Source organism: Scyliorhinus torazame, chromosome 18 (assembly GCF_047496885.1).
Source record: "Scyliorhinus torazame isolate Kashiwa2021f chromosome 18, sScyTor2.1, whole genome shotgun sequence".
In the NCBI taxonomy this organism is placed as follows: Eukaryota; Metazoa; Chordata; class Chondrichthyes; order Carcharhiniformes; family Scyliorhinidae; genus Scyliorhinus; species Scyliorhinus torazame.
Window position 1 is genome coordinate 126,225,697 of NC_092724.1, and position 22,388 is coordinate 126,248,084.

Consider the following 22,388-nt stretch of genomic DNA (forward strand, 5'->3'; position numbering starts at 1 on the left):
CAACACAAAAGAGGTTAACGGACACTTAAAGACCGCCCAACAATCAGGGAACAGCTCCAGGATTGGAGAAATCGAACCAAGCGATTGGAACGAAGTCCAATCACTTGAAACCAGGTACGGGGTCCGCCCTGAAGGGCGGGAAGCCCCTGGGGACTATAAAGTAAAGCCCCCAAGTTCAAATCGTCCTTCTTGACAGGGTCACTCAGCAACGTGAAGCAACCCCTGAGAGTGAACTGTCCAGCGGCCTCCAAGAAAGTAAGTCTCAAGTCAACGCTCGCTACGAGATAGGCGCTCCTAGCTACCAGTCCATACCAGCTTTTGAATCCCGCAGACTCAGAACCCGAACAAAAGGCCATTTGTTCCCCTGACCTGGTGGGCCAGTCCGAAGCTAAGTATAGGCCTGTTAGTTATAGAAATAGCTTAGAAAGTAGAGTTTATGCATGAGTAGTGATTTACTGTGTATAATAAATGTGCTTTGATTTGAATCTTACTAATTGGTGTGTTGAGTTATTGATCAGTACTTGAACTTGAACCTCGTGGCGGTATAAAGATACCTGGGGACTCTAGAGCAAAGGTTATAAAACCGAGCCAATTGAACCAACCAAAAGTTAGCAACACTCCACACGGACAGTGACCCAGAGCCGGAATCGAACCTGGGACCTCAGCGCCGTGAGACAGCAAGGCTAACCCACTGCGCCACCGTGCTGCCCTTCCCGCTTTAATTTTTAAAGCAGCAGCCCATTAATTAGTGTGAGACGGGACTTCCATCTGCCTCCAGGAGGAAGACCTGTCTCATAGAGCTGCTGACCAGCAGTTCTGTGCCAAACTAGGATCACTGGCCACTGCTGGTATTGCAGGAGGCCCAAAAGGTCGTGGAACCATGGATGTCCCTAAACCTATCCAGGACTTGGTTGGCCAAAAAGATGGGGCGAACATGAGGCAAAATTGCAGGGATGAAACCTTCAATTGGCAACGGGTCAGCCTACAGGACTACATATTAGATGCAGGCCTTTCCTAGCTCCTGTTAAATCGGTACGACAGTAGGATGAGGCCTTTAATTGGGCATTGATTGCCCATTTAAGGGTCTCAATTGGGCCGGGTAGACCACCCACCCCATGCCTCCCCTACTTCCCAAACCTAGGCCAGTTGGTTTTCGAAGAAATTGAGACATTTTGTAACGTTAATAGTATTTCACAAACCATGATGTGAGAATAGAGATGTTCATGTCTGTATTATTTCAGATATATTCCTTTGCACACATTTGTAATGAAAAGTGTTTTAGAAAAATCAGGCAAAATTCTCCCACCTGGGACCAAATCCCATGGCGGGAGAAGGAAGTGAATCCCTCCATGCAGGCTGGTGAGAAAATACAGCAAATCCTCCTGCCCCCAACCTCATTAATTCTGCAAGTATAGCGGGGCAGGCCTGATGGCATGTAGTCCGCCATAGTACTCTGGTGCCATGTTGAAAAGGCAACTACTTGCTGATGGCAAGGCACCCTAATTTATGGCTCCACCAACTGTTTCCTCACCGAGTAGCTTGTAAAAGTCAGAATATGCGGCCTACTTAGCAAATTTAATGTAGATGTATATCTTTTTTTTAAATACTAAGTTGAGCAAAAATGACCTTTCCCATTTTATTTGTGAGCTATTCTTAAAATTGAATAATTTGTTAGGAGGGAGTTGGTCTTCTGAAGTGAATTGGGACTTCTGCTCAAGCCTGGTATTTACACCACCTCTGAACACTTGTTTTCTTTATTGACAGGTTGCACGTACAATCAACAACATGCAGCAGCAGATCCAACAACACCAGCGGCAGCTGACCCAGGCCTTGCTTATGAAACAGCAACCACCACATCCACCATTGCACCCATCTGCAGGCAAAATAACCATTGATAATCTGAGTCATCATCCACCTCCCAGCCTTTCAGACCTGCAGACCAAAGAGCAGCAAACATCCCCCAATTCTTTCCCTGCATATTCCTTGGGTAAGTACATTACTTGAACAATAATTAGTGCATTAATATTACTAGAATTCTGTTTTCTTTGAAAAAGACAGAGCTACGCAAAGTCTTCACTATCCTTATGTAAATATACTATAGCCGGCATTATATTTTAACGGAAATTATCTGGACAGAAACGAATTATTGTTTGTGATATTTTGCGTGTCATATTTGTCTGGCATATTTTCCTACAATTAGAGCAAAATAACATTTAGATATGAGCAGATTGTGGTGTTCTGGGGATGTGCAAGATGCTGGACAAATGCAAGCACCCTTATTCCTCCTGTTTCACCTCTGCTTTTAAAATTACATCTTTCAACAATTATAAGCTAGATTCTTTTAATGTTTCTGTTTTGGAAATTCAAGCTGTACCTTAATTTCTGCTCCCAGCTATCATTGTTGACCTTTCCCAAACCAAGGCCAGTTGGTTTTTGAAGAAATTGAGACATTTTGTTAATTGTATTTCACAAACCATGATGTGAGAATAGAGATGTTAATGTCTGTATTATTTCAGATATATTCCTTTGCACACATTTGTAACCAAAAGTGTTTTAGAAAGAGAGGGCAAAATTCGCCCACCTGGTGACCAAATCCCGTGGCGGGAGAAGGAAGTGAATCCCGCCATGCAGGCTGGTGGGAAAATGCAGCAAATCCTCCCGCATTAATTATGCAAGTATAGCGGGGCAGGCCTGATGGCATGTAGTCTGCATAGTGCTCGGGTGCCATGTTGAAAAGGCATCCAACATCTGACCCACGATTGAAGAAGGATGGTGGACCGCTTGGAAATGGAGATGGTTCTCTTAGAGTTCCTGAGAAGATAGATAGATCTCAAGGAACATTGAGGCTGGAAGATGGACACTCTCCAGGACAACAAATCTGAAAGATCCACCTGTACTTGCTCCCCCACTCACTTCTATGGTGTTCTGGGATCCAGGGTTGCTGGCAGAATCCATCCTGAGCTCCAGAGGCAGCCCAGTGCATTGTTCAGGTGAGTCCTGACATTGCATGCCACGTGGTTCCAAACGTGTTTCGCACTAGCATGGTGCCACAGAGAATTGGGCATGGATGGTTAGACCTTCAGCTGCACCCATTCGCTGGATTAGTTTATCACCCGGTTTCCTGATCCACCATGGTGCGCGCCAGCGGAAGATCCCACAGGAAATTCACACCAGCGTAAAATAGATTTTTGGACCTCCTGAATTCAACCTCCCCCACTCATCATTGAACCTGCTGATGGGGGCTTGGGAGAATTCCACACACACTGCACAATCATTAACAAATATGGTCAAGGCACAGGAAATCACCCTACAATTAAGATAAAGCTTTTGAGTCAAGAAACGTGGAAAGGCTAGTTTTTATGAGGAATGACACTTGTGAAAATTCTTGGTTCAAATACTAAGAGTTCTAAACTACAGTTAATATTCTGGAGTTGTATTTTGCACAAAGAAAACATTCACAACTTCTTGGAAGCTCACTTCTAATTTTCTCAGGTGATTGGATCAGATGTTTATGATGAACAAAGTATACATGCTCTTGTGAAAGGAATTTCTTTAGTAAGCTGAATCATATTTACTGCTTTTATACTTTGGTTTAATATGTCTTTCACTTACAGCTGGATTGATCCCGAATATGAATGTAAACAACATGGAGCTAAGTGGTGGTTTATCCATGAAGGATTCAGCTCAAGCCCAATCTCGATTGAGGCAATGGACCCACCCAAACTCTATGGAAAATTTAAGCAGCAATTCTTTATCACTGGACCAGAACCAGAGCAAGCATGGTAAGAGCCCTAAAGGGCAGAGTACTTGCAAACCAAAATCCTTCATTGGTCAGTCGGTTTTAAATTCTTGCAGGATCTCAGTAGACTTGATGGAAAATGTAACAATACCCATTACTAACTTCACGTACTGAACGAAAATAGGCTTAGTTACACTTTGATTGGCTGTCTCTCAAAAGGCTCTCTCTCTATCTACTCTTTTAAAATGCTGAGAACACGCTACATGGTTATTTTTAAAAATTAATTAAACATCAAACTGACTTCAATGTCAGATACAATCCAACCGTTCACTTTCTTGTCTTGCACATTCAGCTAAAACCGAGGACAGACTTGAAAGCATGCAATGATGTCTTTTAGCCTTTGAGTACTGAATTTTCTTTGCAAATTTCAATTTGGGACAATAGACCACAGAGCATTTCTTTAGCTGTGATATTTTTGAAGTTAACTGTGATAAATTATTTTGCTTTTGTTTTACCTATGAAATTTGTTTAGTTCTGAAGAGTTTTAATACTGTAATAAAGGAAGCATAGATCATCAAAGTCTCATTCTGAATTACATCAGCATTTAATAAACTAACTGGGTCTAATTTAGCTACTGTTGAGATTCAGAGTCAGGTCCATAGCAAAATGTTTTTATATCCATGACCTTGCCTTTCTGTCCCACTTGACGCATATTCAGGTGCTATCCCTGGAGGTCTCAATATTGGTCCAACAAGCAAGCCCTCCCTTGAGGACTCCTACAGCCCATATGATCTGATAACCAGCAGTGAGTCACCAGCCAGTCCACCGGTACCAGTCAGTGATAGCTGGACACGTGCCAAATCCCCTGCCGATAAGATCTCAAATGGCTCCAACATTAACTGGCCACCAGGTAAACCCCAAAGACTGGCAAGAAGAAAATAGGTGTTAAGAATGTTGTGTTTAACTGAGACCTGTATATTTATTACACATTGAGAGAAATTAGTAAATTGAAAACAGCTGCCAACTGTGTTAAACAAGATTTGCTAATTTAGTGCACATATTACTTAATAATGTCAGTGAAAGATGTCAGTCAATTGGGCCCCTTTAATATCTTTGGATTAATCTGCACCATTGGAAGCTTAAATGCATAACAAGAATTTTTGAATTGAAATCTGAAGATGTACAAAGAACAAAGAAATGTACAGCACAGGAACAGGCCCTTCGGCCCTCCAAGCCCGTGCCGACCATACTGCCCGACTAAACGACAATCTTCTACACTTCCTGGGTCCGTATCCTTCTATTCCCATCCTATTCATATATTTGTCAAGATGCCCCTTAAATGTCCCTATCGTCCCTGCTTCCACTACCTCCTCCGGTAGCGAGTTCCAGGTACCCACTACCCTCTGCGTAAAAAACTTGCCTCGTACATCTACTCTAAACCTTGCCCCTCTCACCTTAAACCTATGCCCCCTAGTAATTGACCCCTCTACCCTGGGGAAAAGCCTCTGACTATCCGCTCTGTCTATGCCCCTCATAATTTTGTATACCTCTATCAGGTCTCCCCTCAACCTCCTTCGTTCCAGTGAGAACAAACCGAGTTTATTCAATCGCTCCTCATAGCTTATGCCCTCCATACCAGGCAACATTCTGGTAAATCTCTTCTGCACCCTCTCTAAAGCCTCCACATCCTTCTGGTAGTGTGGCGACCAGAATTGAACACTATACTCCAAGTGTGGCCTAACTAAGGTTCTATACAGCTGCAACATGACTTGCCAATTCTTATACTCAATGCCCCGGCCAATGAAGGCAAGCATGCCGTATGCCTTCTTGACTACCTTCTCCACCTGTGTTGCCCCTTTCAATGACCTGTGGACCTGTACTCCTAGATCTCTTTGACTTTCAATACTCTTGAGGGTTCTACCATTCACTGTATATTCCCTACCTGCATTAGCCCTTCCAAAATGCATTACCTCACATTTGTCCGGATTAAACTCCATCTGCCATCTCTCCGCCCAAGTCTCCAGACAATCTAAATCCTGCTGTATCCTCAGACAGTCCTCATCGCTATCCGCAATTCCACCAACCTTTGCGTCATCTGCAAACTTACTAATCAGACCAGTTACATTTTCCTCCAAATCATTTATATATACTACAAAGAGCAAAGGTCCCAGCACTGATCCCTGTGGAACACCACTGGTCACAGCCCTCCAATTAGAAAAGCATCCCTCCATTGCTACCCTCTGCCTTCTATGGCCTAGCCAGTTCTGTATCCACCTTGCCAGTTCACCCCTGATCCCGTGTGACTTCACCTTTTGTACTAGTCTACCATGAGGGACCTTGTCAAAGGCCTTACTGAAGTCCATATAGACAACATCTACTGCCCTACCTGCATCAATCATCTTAGTGACCTCCTCAAAAAACTCTATCAAGTTAGTGAGACACGACCTCCCCTTCACAAAACCGTGCTGCCTCTCACTAATACGTCCATTTGCTTCCAAATGGGAGTAGATCCTGTCTCGAAGAATTCTCTCCAGTAATTTCCCTACCACTGAAGTAAGGCTCACCGGCCTGTAGTTCCCGGGATTATCCTTGCTACCCTTCTTAAACAGAGGAACAACATTGGCTATTCTCCAGTCCTCCGGGACATCCCCTGAAGACAGCGAGGATCCAAAGATTTCTGTCAAGGCCTCAGCAATTTCCTCTCCAGCCTCCTTCAGTATTCTGGGGTAGATCCCATCAGGCCCTGGGGACTTATCTACCTTAATATTTTTTAAGACACCCAACACCTCGTCTTTTTGGATCACAATGTGACCCAGGCTATCTACACCCCCTTTTCCAGACTCAACATCTACCAATTCCTTCTCTTTGGTGAATACTGATGCAAAGTATTCATTTAGTACCTCGCCCATTTCCTCTGGCTCCACACATAGATTCCCTTGCCTATCCTTCAGTGAGCCAACCCTTTCCCTGGCTACCCTCTTGCTTTTTATGTACGTGTAAAAAGCCTTGGGATTTTCCTTAACCCTATTTGCTAATGACTTTTCGTGACCCCTTCTAGCCCTCCTGACTCCTTGCTTAAGTTCCTTCCTACTTTCCTTATATGCCACACAGGCTTCGTCTGTTCCCAGCCTTTTAGCCCTGACAAATGCCTCCTTTTTCTTTTTGACGAGGCCTACAATATCACTCGTCATCCAAGGTTCCCGAAAATTGCCGTATTTATCTTTCTTCCTCACTGGAACATGCCGGTCCTGTATTCCTTTCAACTGACACTTGAAAGCCTCCCACATGTCAGATGTTGATTTGCCCTCAAACATCCGCCCCCAATCTATGTTCTTCAGTTCCCGCCTAATATTGTTATAATTAGCCTTCCCCCAATTTAGCACATTCATCCTCGGACCACTCTTATCCTTGTCCACCAGTACTTTAAAACTTACTGAATTGTGGTCACTGTTACCGAAATGCTCCCCTACTGAAACATCTACCACCTGGCCGGGCTCATTCCCCAATACCAGGTCCAGTACCGCCCCTTCCCTAGTTGGACTGTTTACATATTGTTTTAAGAAACCCTCCTGGATGCTCCTTACAAACTCCGCCCCGTCTAAGCCCCTGGCACTAAGTGAGTCCCAGTCAATATTGGGGAAGTTGAAGTCTCCCATCACCACAACCCTGTTGTTTTTACTCTTTTCCAAAATCTGTCTACCTATCTGCTCCTCTATCTCCCGCTGGCTGTTGGGAGGCCTGTAGTATACCCCCAACATTGTGACTGCACCCTTCTTATTCCTGATCTCTACCCATATAGCCTCACTGCCCTCTGAGGTGTCCTCTCGCAGTATAGCTGTGATATTCTCCCGAACAAGTAGCGCAACTCCACCTCCCCTTTTACATCCCCCTCTATCCCGCCTGAAACATCTAAATCCTGGAACGTTTAGCTGCCAATCCTGCCCTTCCCTCAACCAGGTCTCTGTAATGGCAACAACATCATAGTTCCAAGTAGTAATCCAAGCTCTAAGTTCATCTGCCTTACCCGTAATGCTCCTTGCATTAAAACATATGCACTTCAGGCCACCAGACCCGCTGTGTTCAGCAACTTCTCCCCGTCTGCTCTGCCTCAGAGCCACACTGTCCCTATTCCCTAGTTCTCCCTCAATGCTCTCACCTTCTGACCTATTGCTCCCGTGCCCACCCCCCTGCCATACTAGTTTAAACCCTCCCGTGTGACACTAGCAAACCTCGCGGCCAGGATATTTATGCCTCTCCGGTTTAGATGCAACCTGTCCTTATACAGGTCACACCTGCCCCGGAAGAGCTCCCAGTGGTCCAGATAATGGAAACCCTCCCTCCTACACCAGCTGTTTAGCCACGTGTTTATCTGCTCTATCTTCCTATTTCTAGCCTCGATAGCTTATTGCCACAAGTAGGCTTCAATTAAGTTACTGTGAAAAGCCCCTAGTTGCCACATTCCGGCGCCTGTTCGGGGAGGCCGGTACGGGAATTGAACCCGCGCTGCTGGCCTTGTTCTGCATTACAAGCCAGCTGTTTAACCCACTGTGCTAACCTCCCACTATGTAGCTGCACTGTATTAGTGAAGTTGATTTTAGTGATAGTCTAACATTTTAGCTCTGGTCTTAATAGCTGATGTTCTCTCCTGGATTCCAGTGCATACCATCACATCATAACATAATCACATGTTTTTAAAACAAAATCCTGTATGGGTATGAATCCAGGCATTTGTTGGGACATATTTCCACAAACAGAAGCTAGGTATAATGTGCACAACCAGAATATGTTTTCCACACACCTATTTGATGCTTCATTTTTCTCAGATGTTGACATCCCATTGCACCTCTGGGCACGGGAATTGTGACATTATAAGTTTGAGGAAACTGAACCAAAGTGTGCACTAAGCATGGCCTTGTGAGCATGTGTGAAGCAGTGTTATTACATTCCAACTTTGGATTGACTTTTAGTAAAGTGATCTTATGAAATGCACTTTGCCTAAATGCCCAGTTTTATTATTTCTGGTGCAGTTTTGGCCTAGATAATTTTCTGATCAACTTTAGAAAATGGAATATTAATATGCAGCTTTTTCAGTCTTGCAGTTTGTAATTTACTGTCATTTTGAATACCAGCGATAATTTTACTTGATGCATTAACAGAAATCTAAAAGAAAATAAGCTGCTTTCTTGCAAAATAATAAACACGAATGTGGTACTTTATCACCTAATACATGTTGCGTACATAAGGATGGTGTTACTTCTTCAAAACGCCACTGAGGTTGAGCATTATTTTGAAATGCAACCATTTGCATAGGTTAACCTCCAAAATGATAATTAAAAGACTGATTTATTTTCAAAAAGTATGTTGAATGTACCTGCAATAGTTAAATATTAATTGTCAAGGTTGTATCATATAGAGGACCGTTATGGGGTGCTGCCAGTGGCATACTTCTAACTTAAAGGTGTTCTCAAGTTATCATTTCTTTGACATGAGTAAAAATGAGGGTCCACTGTGACCATGCAGTATTTTAACTACATGCACAGCTGTTTGGAAAAGACTTGTGGTATCAAATCCCAAAATTAGTAATGTGTGGCTGGCATTTTATTTTGCAGTATTCCTTCACAACTTATTTCTGGATGAGCCATTTAATTGCCAAATATTAAAACAATAAAGATTAGTCATGCATTCCAGTAATTAAATCTAAAGGTTCAAAACGTTCTTGTCCAATAAGTATATACCAGTATCTCTCTCATAAGAAAGTGCTGGTAGTTGTCAGAAACTTAGATCCGTAATATCAGAAAAATGGATCATGATGTCAAATATTATGCAAGACAATTGTTCAGGCCTAAAATAACAGTTTTCATTTTAACTTCTTTGCCATGTTTAAAATTGTGATGGAATAATTTGACAGCCTTATTAATTTTTTTTAATATCACTATTTTCTATGTATTTCCAGTCAGAACTACATTATGTAGTATTTTTAAATATGTTTATTAGGCTACTCATTATCAGCTTAATAAATTTACTTGGTAATTTTGTGAACAACTAGCTAGTACAAACTGGAACTGTTGCAGGTTCAATTCCCAGTCTTTGTTGATTTAGCTGATCTCCACGAAGCTGACATTTGGCTTGTTTTCAAGGAGTGGAGAATCAACAGTGATTTTTCTCCTGATCATTTTCCCCAGCAATTCCTGCTGGTTGTATTTTTTTTAATGGACGTTAGAGAGGACAGAATCAGACTTGGCTACTGTGCTCTTTAGGTTTGAATGGTCTTTTGATGCTCACTTAAACAACAGTCACTTGGTTGAGTTGCCACATACTCCAGCAAGGAGCCAATGCTTTCAGGAAGTGTGGAAATAAAGTAAATTCAAAAAAACATGAAATATTAGATTACAAAATTGATTTTATTAGTATAGCATTTAATTTTTTTAAACTTTCGACAAAACTACTCTATAATTAGATAGTTTAACATGTGTGACTACTAAACTGCCAATAGTGATTTACTGTTCTACTGCCTACTTCCTAACTACTAAAGAGTTTCGTCCTGGAGAGCCATGGAAAGGACTACAGAACATCGACCCTGAGACTGATCCCAATGTTACACCTGGAAGCGTCCCCAGTGGACCTTCAATTAATACTACTATCCGGGATGTGGATCGCTATCTGCTCAGGGACAGGAGTGGAGGTAAGACAGAAAAAGATTGAAGTATGGTACACAAAGCAGACTATGCAAATTACAATTTGCACAAGCAAATTATTTTTTGAATTCCTTAAGGAAAACTTGTAACACATGTTCAATTTAAAAGTGCACAATGTTTCCAATATCAAACGGTCACTTTTTTCTTAGTTTCTAAGTTTACTTTTGAAACTTCTGTTTTATTCGACTATTTTATTGGACCAAGTTTGGAAATTAACATTAATCTGGTCCTATTTTGTAGATGCACTTTCAAGGTTCACTATAATATGCTGAAGTAATCTATATGCAATTACATCCACGTCTGTTTGTTTTTATATATGTGTGTCTGTATATATATTTATCTATAATATTAATGTCACTAACTTTGAAATGTGCTGAAGAAACTGGAGCCTATACACAACACCCTACCACTGCAGTTTCTTAGTTATGTGACTATATTTATAGTTTACTAGATTTATTTGTAAATAAATCTCGTAAACTACACAAAAAAGTGGGCCTGAGGTAAAATATCAGCCAAAATAAATGGCCGAGCAGGCTCAAGGAGCCAGTTGACTGCTACTCCTATTTCTCATGTTTTTTAAATGTTGATGTCTCACGAGAGACCATATCATGGTTTTTTTTTTTAGAATTTGAAAATCCAGGGTTAGAATTTTACATCTGCTGGGCAGATGAGTGCCTGACCTGGAAGTCATAGCACGTGCTGACGTCAGGCGTGCACCCTGATGTCATCGCGCACTAGTGCGATATTTCACTAGGTGGACAGAGGTGCGGATCAGGCTCACACCCACTGACAAATAGAGATGTAATTAAGGGGATAAAAAGCCCATTTACCCCGTTGCCCATGTCATTTTAAGCTCATTGCAAAGGCAACTAGAATTGATCTTTTTTCATTCAAATGCGGGATAAAAGTCCCCTGCTGGCAACAATGGCTGAGAAGTTGAGCATTTGTCGAGGTGAGGTGGTATTCTGTAGTGTGTAAAAAGTGTTTTGTGTGTTGGTCACATCAGTGTATGGAGCTCCAATGAGATTTTTGTTGGCTGGCACCGGCGGTTTGGGTCCCTCTGTCACCTTTTTGCACAGGTGAGTCCCATTGGCCGACCTGCTGATGGGTATTGTATACTCGGCAGGGAGCACCTCTGAGGAGGAGGAGGGAAGGAAAGAACAATTGATGAGGCAAGATGTCACAGGCATCCCTCGGGCAGAGGTCCAGGCACAGGATGATCAGGGCCATCTGAGACAGCAAGAGGTCCCCAGAGAAAATGACTACTTAGCTGCTAGGGTATACAGACAGCAGCCCGACTACCTTGACAAGACAAGCGTTGTGTGCCGCAGGAGGCTCCGGCTTTCGTGGAAAGCAGTGACAAGCACCTGTCAGATAATGGGGCCTAAGATAGCCTTGAATTGTGTGTGTGTGTGTGGGGGGGGGTCCTGATCCCTGTGGCTCTGAAGGTCACGGTGACACTAACTCTATATCCTCCGGACCCTTCCAGAGCGCTGTAGGTGATCTTTATGGCGTATCACAGTCAGCTGCACACTGCTGCGTCAAGCTGGTCGCAGACACACTATTCAGGCATGTGAACCAATTCATCGATTTCAGGACAGAGAAGGTCAGCCAGGCTGATCGGGCAAAAGATTTTGCAGCCATTGCTAGATTCCCCTACATCCAGGAAGCCATTGATTGTGCCCATGTGGCCATCAATGCACCTGCTGACCTGCCTTGGAGCCTTTGTGAACAGAAAGGGCTTTCACTCAATGAGCATTCTGAGTGTCTACAGGACCCAAACCTTGCAGTTATGCACAAGGTACCCGGGCAGCTGCCATAATCCGTACGTTCCTCGTCACTCGCAGGTGCCCAGACACTTTGCTGCTCCAAATTGTCTGGATGGGTGGTTAATGTGGGACAAGGATTACCTGCTGAAAATGTGGTTGGCTATGCCCTTTAAACGACCAAGATAGAGGAGAGATACAACCGCTGCCGTGTATCAACGAGGGTGGTGGTGGAAAGGACCATCTGTCTGCTGAAGATGAGATTAAGATGCTTTGACTGATCCAGAACTGCCCAGCAGTACCCACCCGAGCAAGTGTCACTCATTATCGTAGTGTACTATGCTCTTCACACTCATTCTCTAAGGAGTAGCCCCTTCAGCAGGAGAATAATGATGCAATGGCTTCAGCTGCAGACATGGATGCAGGTGAAGGCTCCAATGCTGATGCTGGGGAACGAGAGAGCAAAGATGCAATGAGGATTCTCCAGGGGGGCAGGGACACCAGGGAGGTGCTGATTCAGTGGTTCTTCAGATAGGCTGGCAAGCCATTCCTTCCAGCAGTGCCAGTGGGCAATACCATCATCCCAGACATATAACACTCATCCATTCCATGAGGCCACACCACCCAATAAAGTTTGGTACCCTGGACATCACTGATCAGGCAGTGATCAGTCTGACATCAATGTAGTATGCAGGGTCTATCTGGCTTGAAGCAAAAGAATGTTATGCACAAATCAAAGAATAAAAATACTAATGACTAGGCTCTATAGTAGTCAGTTATGTAAAGATATTAAAAGTACAAGGAGCACAGAAGCTTTCCTTTGGACAGAGATTCCTAACTCAATTTTCCTTCTACACCCATTTGACAGACAGCCCCAATTAACTCAAGTCAGATACTTATTAGAAATTGGAAATCAACCACTTCGGCTGATTAGGGTTTGAAGATTTTTGAGTAAGGGTTAAGATTTCTTGAGCCTCACTGCAAGGTTTTGCCTTCAAACCTTGTCCAGTCATGTCTCAGTTATAGCACAGGTGTCGGTAGCATCTTAAGCATAGCTATTTTGCCATAACTTTCCTGTTCTAATGTTTTTAATCTGGAATTATGCATCTAAAGCCCTCCATCTCCCTCTCTTGCTCCCTTCCCTGCCCTCCCCTCCACTCCCTTCCCTTCCTCGCTCCCTCCGAAGACTCACTTCCACGCCAAAAATGATTTCACAGGTGACTGAGCAGTCTAATATGCAACCTCCTGCCTCTGTTGCAGGTGGGGGAGACGGTGATTGGATGGGTTGCTTAAATTCAACTTTCTCTCTGCGATGAAACTCTGTTCAGCTTCTTTTCCTCCACCTCTGCTGGACTTGGGACAGGGCTTCCCAGGTGTCAGTGGGGATGTTGCACTTTTTCAAGCATGAGGCTATCCTTGAAGCATTTCCTATGCCCTCCTGGGCCTTGCTTACCGTGTCGAAGCTCCAAGTCGTGCACTTGTTTTGGGAGTCCCGTGTCCTGGATGATGTGGCCCACCCAGTAAAGCTGTTTAAATGTGGTCAGTGCTTCGATACTGAGAATGTTGGCCTGAGCAAGAACACCGATGTTGGTGTGCGTAGCATGCCAATGGGTTTTGCAGGATCTTGCAGCGCTGGTGGTACTTCTCCAGGGTTTTGCAGTGCCTGCTGTATATAGGCAGGCATTGTTTATTGCTACTGCTGTGTAGACCATAACTTGGTGCTGAGTCTGAAGTGCTGACCTTCCAACCCGACACCAATCTCTTGGTCTACAGAGCAATAGTGATACCTGCCCTCCTATATGGCTCAAAGACATAGTCTGTGTATCGCCTCTATAAATAACTCTTCTGTTGTTTGCCACAGGCAGCAAAGTCACATGATCAATTGCCTCAAGCAAGATCCTTTACCAGATATCATCTCCCAGAGAACTTGGTTCTAAAGGGACCACCACCCCAACATGAAACATGTTTTTTTTTCTCATAAAGCACACTGGTCATCAGAAAATGATATTGGATAGAACCGCTGGAATACACAAATGTTTGGTCTCTGAAGATAATACAATATGATTATTGTTCCTTACACAGTGTTATTCCTTCCTACCTTGACTGATTCAGTGCTGCTCTGCCTTGTTCTTTGCTCCGTTTTGCATTATCTTCATGTGGCAATATTGTCGTGAGTTGGCCTTTCCTACTCTTGCCTTTTATTTTGTACATTTTTTAAATCTTGGTTTATACAGCATTTCAAATAGTAAAAACTTGATACTCACTTGCAGAAATGTTGATAGTCAGTAACTTAATAGGTGAGTGAAGAAGAGAATTTCCACAAACTTGAATTCTTTGACCTATGTAAGTCTGTCAGGCAGGCAGGGCTCATGGAATATTTTCAGTATAGACAAATAGAATGATTGAGTATTTTATGAGGCTACTCTGCATTTTCATCAACCTGAAAGAGATGTGGCTAAATCAAAACATCCTGAAAACTCTCCATTCCTGGGAATAAAGAGAATTGAATTTAAACTATAATATCTGATCATTGAAAGTCATCCTTCTTCATTCCTTTGTTCTTCTCAAGCTTTTCACTACAAAATGCAACAAACGGTAATCATTTTAAGATTTAATTTAAGCCATTTTCCATTTCCTTAGTTGCTTTTTTGCTGTTTATACAGGGTCATCCCCAACATCATCTCAGAACGCCACGCTGCCTTCATCTAGTGCCTGGTCCTTCAGTGCCTCTGGCTATACTAGCTCTTTCAGCAGCTCTACATCTGCACCTAACACTGCAGGTAGGGGTCCTTTTGCCTACCATACCGAACCTCTTCATAAAAATCGGCAGGATTTTTCAGTATTAAAATGGTTTTAAAACACACTAGTTGATGTGCTGCTTTGTGTAGATTGCGGGCCTTTAAAATGCCGAGCGTTTTTTAATAGAACAGTCTTTGTAGATTCTTTAAAAGTATTCCTCATATTTATGTGAATTCGGCCAGTGAAGAGCAACTCAATTCTAATTTATCTAAATTCTTCTAAATGACTGCTATGATTTAATTCAACATGAATTTTTGGAGACTAGGTATACTCAATCATCAATGCACAAGAAAGGTACGACAGAATCCACGAGTGCAAGAGCAGTCAGTGCTAATTCACGTACATGGACATATCTGGGGTGCCCATTCGTTGATATCCTGAATGATAATGATGTGCTGCAAAGCATGGGTCAGCAGAGAGGACTGAGGCTGCAGGAGGTAGAAGGTGATGAGCATTCTGCAGGAGATGGTGCTTGGTGTGACCATGTTCCCTGCAGCTACACACTAGCTGTCAGATACCTGAGCAGCATTATACATACAAAGTTCAGCTAACCTGAGGCTATTCATCCATGTGGATCACCAGTGTCCAATATTCTGGTGACCACCTTTTTCATGGAAATAAACATCAGCGCAGAGGCATGAGACATCAAGTCAAATCATACTGGAGACTCCATTCTCTCTCCAAAATTGTGCAGTTCCTCTGGAAATGCTGGCAGAACCTCTGATTTTTCCACTGCTGTTCCAGAATAGTCCTACTGATCCTTGAGGCTCAGCATCTCTGTCTAGCTGAATAGAACATGATCCAGTATACTCCCAACAGTGACACACTCTACTACTATTCTGGTCTCCAGCACCAGCTTCAGATCACGTGAGTCACCATGTGACAAATCAGCTATGTGCCATTTGGATGCCACATCGAGGCATTTGTACGTGAACTGCTGGAGAGTGCACTTGAATCGGGTGATGGTGCTTCTTCAGTGCTCAACTGCCTCTGAGAATTCCTCGGCTGCTTCCTGCTCTAGTTCCTGTGTCATAGGAGCTGGGAGATGAAAGAGATTCATTTAAGAGCTTATAAAGGTGAAGGGTTCAGTTTGCATCATTGTGCAAATGATATTTCAGTTGCAGGTGACAAACCACATCAACATAAATGATTGTTGTGTGCCATATGCCTCCGCGATATCTAGTTTGATCACTTAGTGTGGCCATGCACTCCCGACAGCCTGTTGATTATTAGTGTCTCATCCTTCACAGCAGATGGCAATTACTGGAAGGTCGCCCCCAATTCTCTGCCTCTCCCTCTCCCTGTAGTTCTGTGCAGTTTTCTGCGATTTATTTTTGTGCAAACTGAGACCCATATGAAAATGGCTGCATAGGTGCCAGGTGGTATTGAGCCTGATTTTTATTTTTTATGAATTAATAAATCTTTCCACTGCTCTGCAAAACAGAACAAAAAATGTTTTTGAAAAATGAACACACTGTAGCCCTTCTCCCTTTTCTCTCTTTCAATACTTTGCTCCCCATGTGTTTATACCACTTTCTTTCCAACCTCCTATTCCCCAATGGATGTTTAAATTTATACATTTTCTTCTTGTATGCTTGCTGTTGTCGTCGTGCGGGCTTTGACTCTCCCTCATTCTCTTCTCTCAAAAGCTAATCCTCCCAATGTTGTGATTCTTGTATGCTCTTGCACTCGAGCTTTTGTTCTCTTGTGCCCTTATTCTCTTAAACATGCACTCTTTTGTTTTGCATATGATGTAATTCTTTCATATGCATGTGTATTCTTACTGTCTCTAAAAATGTGGAACAGCCTCCAGGCAAAAATTATAAGTATTTTAATTTGTTCAGATTGAATAACTCTAGGCTGAGTTCTTGTGAAGTTACACTAAACTAGATTTTAAGGCTTGTGGATAATATTTGTAGATCCTTCCATCAGAGAATTAAGTTGTGTCGAGCACACAAGCAAATTGGTGGTTTTTGAATGGAAGGCAATGGAATGTCTCGGATCCTTGCATTTGGAGGGAACTTAAATTGTGCTTTTGGTTGGTAGCTTCAGTCACAGCAAATATTTGAGGTTTTGCTTCTATACTCTCTACCATTTTGCATCCACAACAATGCACGTGAAAATTCTTGATGTAGTTGTGAGCAGCGTGGCTCCCTTCTGAGTACCTGATTGTGTAAAATCTGTGTCATCGTGTTTTCTGATGTAGTTTTGAGTAGCTCTGAACAGTGCACACAGTTACCAACTTCCAACTGTCAATTGTTGTCTTGTATGGTTTTCAGAGTGCTCTTTGAAATCAGAGGTTATAGCTTTAGACACTTTGAACGCAGAATTCTGCATATCTACATGAAGTATCTTGTAGTTCACTGGCTTTTCCCCAAGGTTTACTCGGATGGTTCAGCATATACATCCATTCTTGAACAGATTAGTCGGAAAATTTGAATTGTCCATTATGCATGAAAATCTGCATTTTTACTTTATGGATTTGTGTGACCTGAGTTAATTCTGTGAAGGCAAGAATTTAAGCACTCCCTCATCACAACGTTTGTCCAGATAATAAATTGTTGGCAAATGGACAGTTCTGAATTTTTCCATTGTTTCTGTGATGGCACATATCCTATTAGTAATTAATGAGCTTGTGAATTGATCGCCTGCCAAAGCCACGATAAACTGGCAGCAGCTTTTCTAAAACTTTGGATTATAGTAACATTCTGCGAGGTGTATTAGAATATGTTCTATGGTTCAATACATTTCTTCTCCAAAAAATATCTCGACCAAGCTTGTACAAGTTCTAGAGGAGCTTTCCATTTTGAGATTGAAAAAGACTTTCAGTGCTCAAAGGGTAAATGTAAATGCTCTAAAATAAGTGCAAAAATCAAAATATTTTGAAGAGATGATTTTCCTGAAATTGAAATAACCTGATGCTTTTTGTCTAAAGCAGAATGAATATATTTTCTTGTATTTCAGCTAAACTGATAGATAAATCCACTTGGTCACCTGGGCCCATTGCTCAAACGCAACCATCACTATCGCACGAATTGTGGAAAGTGCCGCTAGGATCCAAAAACACTAGGCCACCACCAGGCCTGACAAACACAAAGCCATCTCCGTCCTGGGGTGTCAGTTCACTCGGACTCGTCTCAAGCTGGCCAAGCTCTTATTCCTCCAGTAAGATATTACTTATTGCATTGCTTTGTGCTTTAGACATTTGAAATTTGCCCAATATATGAATTTTCAGATTGCTTGTGTCTCGCAAGCTTTTGGGTGCTTGCATTTTATTATAATGAATGATATGTTGCTTTAAATTGAATTGACTGTCAAATGTAATTGCATTAACATTTGAAACGAGAGATGGAAATCCACAGCCAGAGACTTCCCTCAATACTGTTCCATGTATTGTCAAATATTTAATGGATTGGAAATTCCGCATTGTAATTTGGGATAATTTTCCGATACACCCTCTAGCAATGAGCCTGTTCTGCCATCAGTATAGTCTCAGGAACATTTAGGGTAATGCGTCCCCTCTCCTGACAATTTTCTTAAAGCTCTTTGTGCTTTATTGTTAATTTATCTGGTTTGTGTGTGGATAACTTAAATTGAGATTGTAAAATGAAAAAGAAGTTGATATTGGAGCTGAAATTTCCAAATGCAAGCAATTAAATTACTTGGCATTCTGCATTTTTATTCAAACCTATCTATGACAGTTTATTTTAATAGCTCCAGTTTTCTTTCAATCATTGGCTGATTATGTTGTATTAACATTAAATTGAATTCTTCAGAACCTTTTATGAATTTTCAATGCAGCTGACTTAGTAAGCGTCAGTAGTAACTACACACACTTCAGCTCCTTATTTGAATACTTGCTAACCTGTTCAAAGAACTGAGAAAATAATTCTGACTATGAAGTGCCAACTTGCTCCATGAGATCATTGGTTTCTAAGGCAATCCAAAAGGGATTCAGGCTTCAAGAAGGGTGGTGTATCCTTTTCATTCTGATACGTGAAATATAAATAAGTTATTATAGTTTCAGAACATAAATAAGTAGGATATAACATGATCTTTTTCTTACTTTAGATTCTGCTTGGAGTACTGACAGCTCTGGAAGGAACAATAGCTGGCTGGTTCTCAGAAACCTCACACCCCAGGTAACAATCAAACTGAAGAAAACAGTAACATGCCTTAATTGTAATGTGAAAGCAACCTCAGCCTTGTCCATGTCATTGGTTGAAAGTGAGCTAGAACATCAGGACACCTAACATTTCTAAATGCAATCTATCTGAATTGAAATGTATAGTTTTAGTATAGAATTCAATCGGTATCCAATGAAGCCTTAAATCTGGAATAACATTATAATCTGTCAATTTTCAAGTTGCTGAGAAAACCTCTTTCAACTTGTGTTTGTCAAAGGTTAGGCTGAGATTCCAGTTATGTCTAATGTCTTTCGCAATTCGAAATTCTGCTTTATTAGAAGGAAATAAATAGGGGCTCTTCCATTTTGGGTAATATACATTGCACACATTGAGATATTAATATACTACATAAACACAGAATATTTAAAAAGGCAAAGCTTCAGTAATGGAGCTTTTTAAAAAATTCTATTACTCCTTATAGCACTGGCTCAATGGTAGCACTGTTGCCCCAGAGTCAAAAAGATGTGGATTCAAGCCCTTTTCCAGAATAAAAAGTTGATCCTTCAACTGAGTGGTGGACATGCTGTCTTTTGGTTGAAATGGTAAAACAAAGCCTATCTGTCCTCGCAGGTGAATGTCCCCATGTCAGTATTGCGCACTCCCCCCCCCCCCCCCCCCCCCCTCCCCCTCAGTTTCCCATGAGTCACAAATACAGGTTGCTTGTTGGGTCATTTTTATTCAGATTGTGATTAGTCACCGAGATCTTGGCACAACCATCCGCCCAAATTCGGTAGGGTTTTGAGTTTTACGAGCTAATCAGTTTCAATTTAGAATACAAATGAATTGGCACAATGCTACAGGTCTTGGATGGATGATTGTCATACAAGGTGACTAATTTATTTTCTATAAATATAATGTGTGCCAAGCAATTTTGTAAAATTATGGACATTAAGATGAATGCATATCTGAATTAAGACTTGAAACTATTACAGTATTAACGGTTCACCCTTGTGCTGCAGATTGATGGTTCAACTTTGCGGACTTTATGCATGCAACATGGTCCATTGATAACATTCCATCTGAACTTGACCCAAGGAAATGCTGTGGTTCGCTACAGCTCCAAGGAAGAAGCAGCTAAGGCCCAGAAATCTCTGCACATGTAAGCTTCTTGTATGACTTTAGTTTATGATTTTACCATAATTTAATCTTGCTTGGGTGTTTATCAGGGAATTGACTCAAATCCCTTTGTATTTTCCTAAACTTCAGATAAAGAAAAAATAAACATTCTTAGACTATCCCAATTAGCCTATCATGATGTAGTGAATTTACTTGTGACTCTCCCCTGCCTTTCCTCTCCTCTGTTGGTATACTGGACCTATTGGTGGCCATCAGATACGACCTCTCAGCCCAACATCACCTTGCTTCTAGTAAACTCTCCACTTTCCCTCGGCCTTCTGTTTCCATTGAACAATATCCAGCAATGTGCCCACTTATCTACCCCTCAAACAATTCCTTTATTAAACCCCTCTCCAAAACTATCACTGAACCTTGGACATTGGTTTGTTAATTTGTAAACTACCCCTAATCTGTCGAGGCAAGCCAGAAAACTGAGTCCAATCTTGTATTTAAAATATCTCCAAACCAAACAGCTGAGAAATCAACACCTAAAATTTTCACTTCCACCATTTGTTGATCTATTGAATCTGCCAGGCCTGGAACTGACCAAGATACAAAGATTTTTCAATTCAATTGTGAATTTTATCTTCAAATTATGGGGACATATTGAATTTTTTAAAACCTATGTGCAGACTAAGAAAAATAGCACATTTGGAAAGTGTCTTAAGCTACTGAGGCGTTATTACAGTTACTGGGGTGATATACCAGTCATTTGTACAGACATGAAAACATTATACGAGGAGAAAATGTTTAAAACCACCAAATTGAAAAATAAATCTTGGATTATCAATTCAAGACTATTTTTGGCTTGGAATATATGTAATGCATTGAAATGTAAATACATGCTCAGAAGAAGCGAATAAATACACTCTAAATCAGGAAAATCTAAAGTCTTGAATCCATTTGTGCAAACCTGCTTTTTTTTCTTGCCAACAATAAAATTTAAGATGAGTTTAACATCCTCTGCAACTACCATTAAATTAAAAGTCAGTGTTCAAGAAAAGCATCAATTTACTTGATACAACAGTATTTAAACTGTCTCAAGAAAGCAAGTCACAAAATAGCAACCTGGGTCTATTTTTTAAAAACTGAAATATACACAGGCACATCTTTACACACACAAAGCTACCATTCCAAATTCCACTTCAAACTTTGCAGTGGTTTTTGGTATATTGTGTTTAAAGGTTTGGATACTAAATATCTTTTAATTAACAGTATATTGAATGTATGCAAAACCTGCTTTCCATAAATTAAAAATCGTGAATAATGCCATTGAGTAAAACTTTTGGTACAGTCTGTTTTTCAGTTAATAAGCTTAGTTTCTGATGTTTGACCTTTCTTTTGTCCAGGTGCGTTCTGGGAAACACTACCATCCTCGCTGAGTTTGCCAGTGACGAGGAAGTTAACCGTTTCTTTGCACAAGGTCAAACACTGACACAGACCTCTAGCTGGCAGTCTAACACCGGAACCAATCAGAGCCGACTTGGGTCAAGCAACAACTCTCACAGTTTGGTCCGCAATGATCTGGGTCACTGGAATACTACAAGCCTGAGTGGCAAAGGAGCCAATGACCTCTTATGGAGTGGCGTCCCTCAATACTCCAGCAGCCTATGGGGGCCTCCTAACAGTGATGATGCCAGAGTAATCGGCAGCCCTACGCCTATCAATACCTTGCTCCCTGGTGACCTTCTTAGTGGAGAATCTATGTAGGGAAAACGATGACCTTTTGGAGCTAACAATCGGCACTAAACTCAATTTCGGACATCATTTTGACCCTTGATCCACAACCTCTTTTGGTTGGATAGGGAGGGTGGGTAGGGAAATGGGAGGGAGGGAGAGGGGCATGGAAAAGTCTACTTTTGTGAGCCTGGGTTTAGTATGCACATTACCCTTGCTTTCATTATTTCGTTTGATCCCAAAAACATATCAACACAAATACTTGAATCAAGCAGGCCAATAACGAAATGTGAAAACCGTCTAATTTACACTTCCGAGATGTTGTCATCACAAATAGGCTCAAACAATAAATGTTTATTGTGTGTGTATGTGTGATGGTGCAGATGTGTGCATCTGTGTGTGTGTGTGT

At 41.7% G+C, this 22,388-nt stretch overlaps 1 protein-coding gene across 21 annotated transcripts in view; it reads left to right on the forward strand.

The window, feature by feature from the left end:
• Positions 1-22,112, forward strand: part of tnrc6c1 (trinucleotide repeat containing adaptor 6C1) — an 881,061-nt gene extending 858,949 nt beyond the window's left edge. For 17 of the 21 annotated variants that reach the window (XM_072483296.1, XM_072483295.1, XM_072483299.1 and 14 more), the window contains 9 exons: positions 1,765-1,987; positions 3,615-3,782; positions 4,458-4,649; positions 10,272-10,421; positions 14,864-14,980; positions 17,964-18,164; positions 19,071-19,141; positions 20,146-20,285; positions 21,652-22,112. In XM_072483296.1, coding sequence (XP_072339397.1) covers positions 1,765-1,987; positions 3,615-3,782; positions 4,458-4,649; positions 10,272-10,421; positions 14,864-14,980; positions 17,964-18,164; positions 19,071-19,141; positions 20,146-20,285; positions 21,652-22,012 — 1,623 coding nt within the window. In that variant the 3' untranslated portion in view covers positions 22,013-22,112. The remainder of the gene's footprint in view (positions 1-1,764; positions 1,988-3,614; positions 3,783-4,457; positions 4,650-10,271; positions 10,422-14,863; positions 14,981-17,963; positions 18,165-19,070; positions 19,142-20,145; positions 20,286-21,651) is intronic. The other 4 variants (XM_072483305.1, XM_072483317.1, XM_072483308.1 and 1 more) reach the window with 2 other exon arrangements.
• The last annotated feature ends 276 nt before the right edge of the window (positions 22,113-22,388 follow it).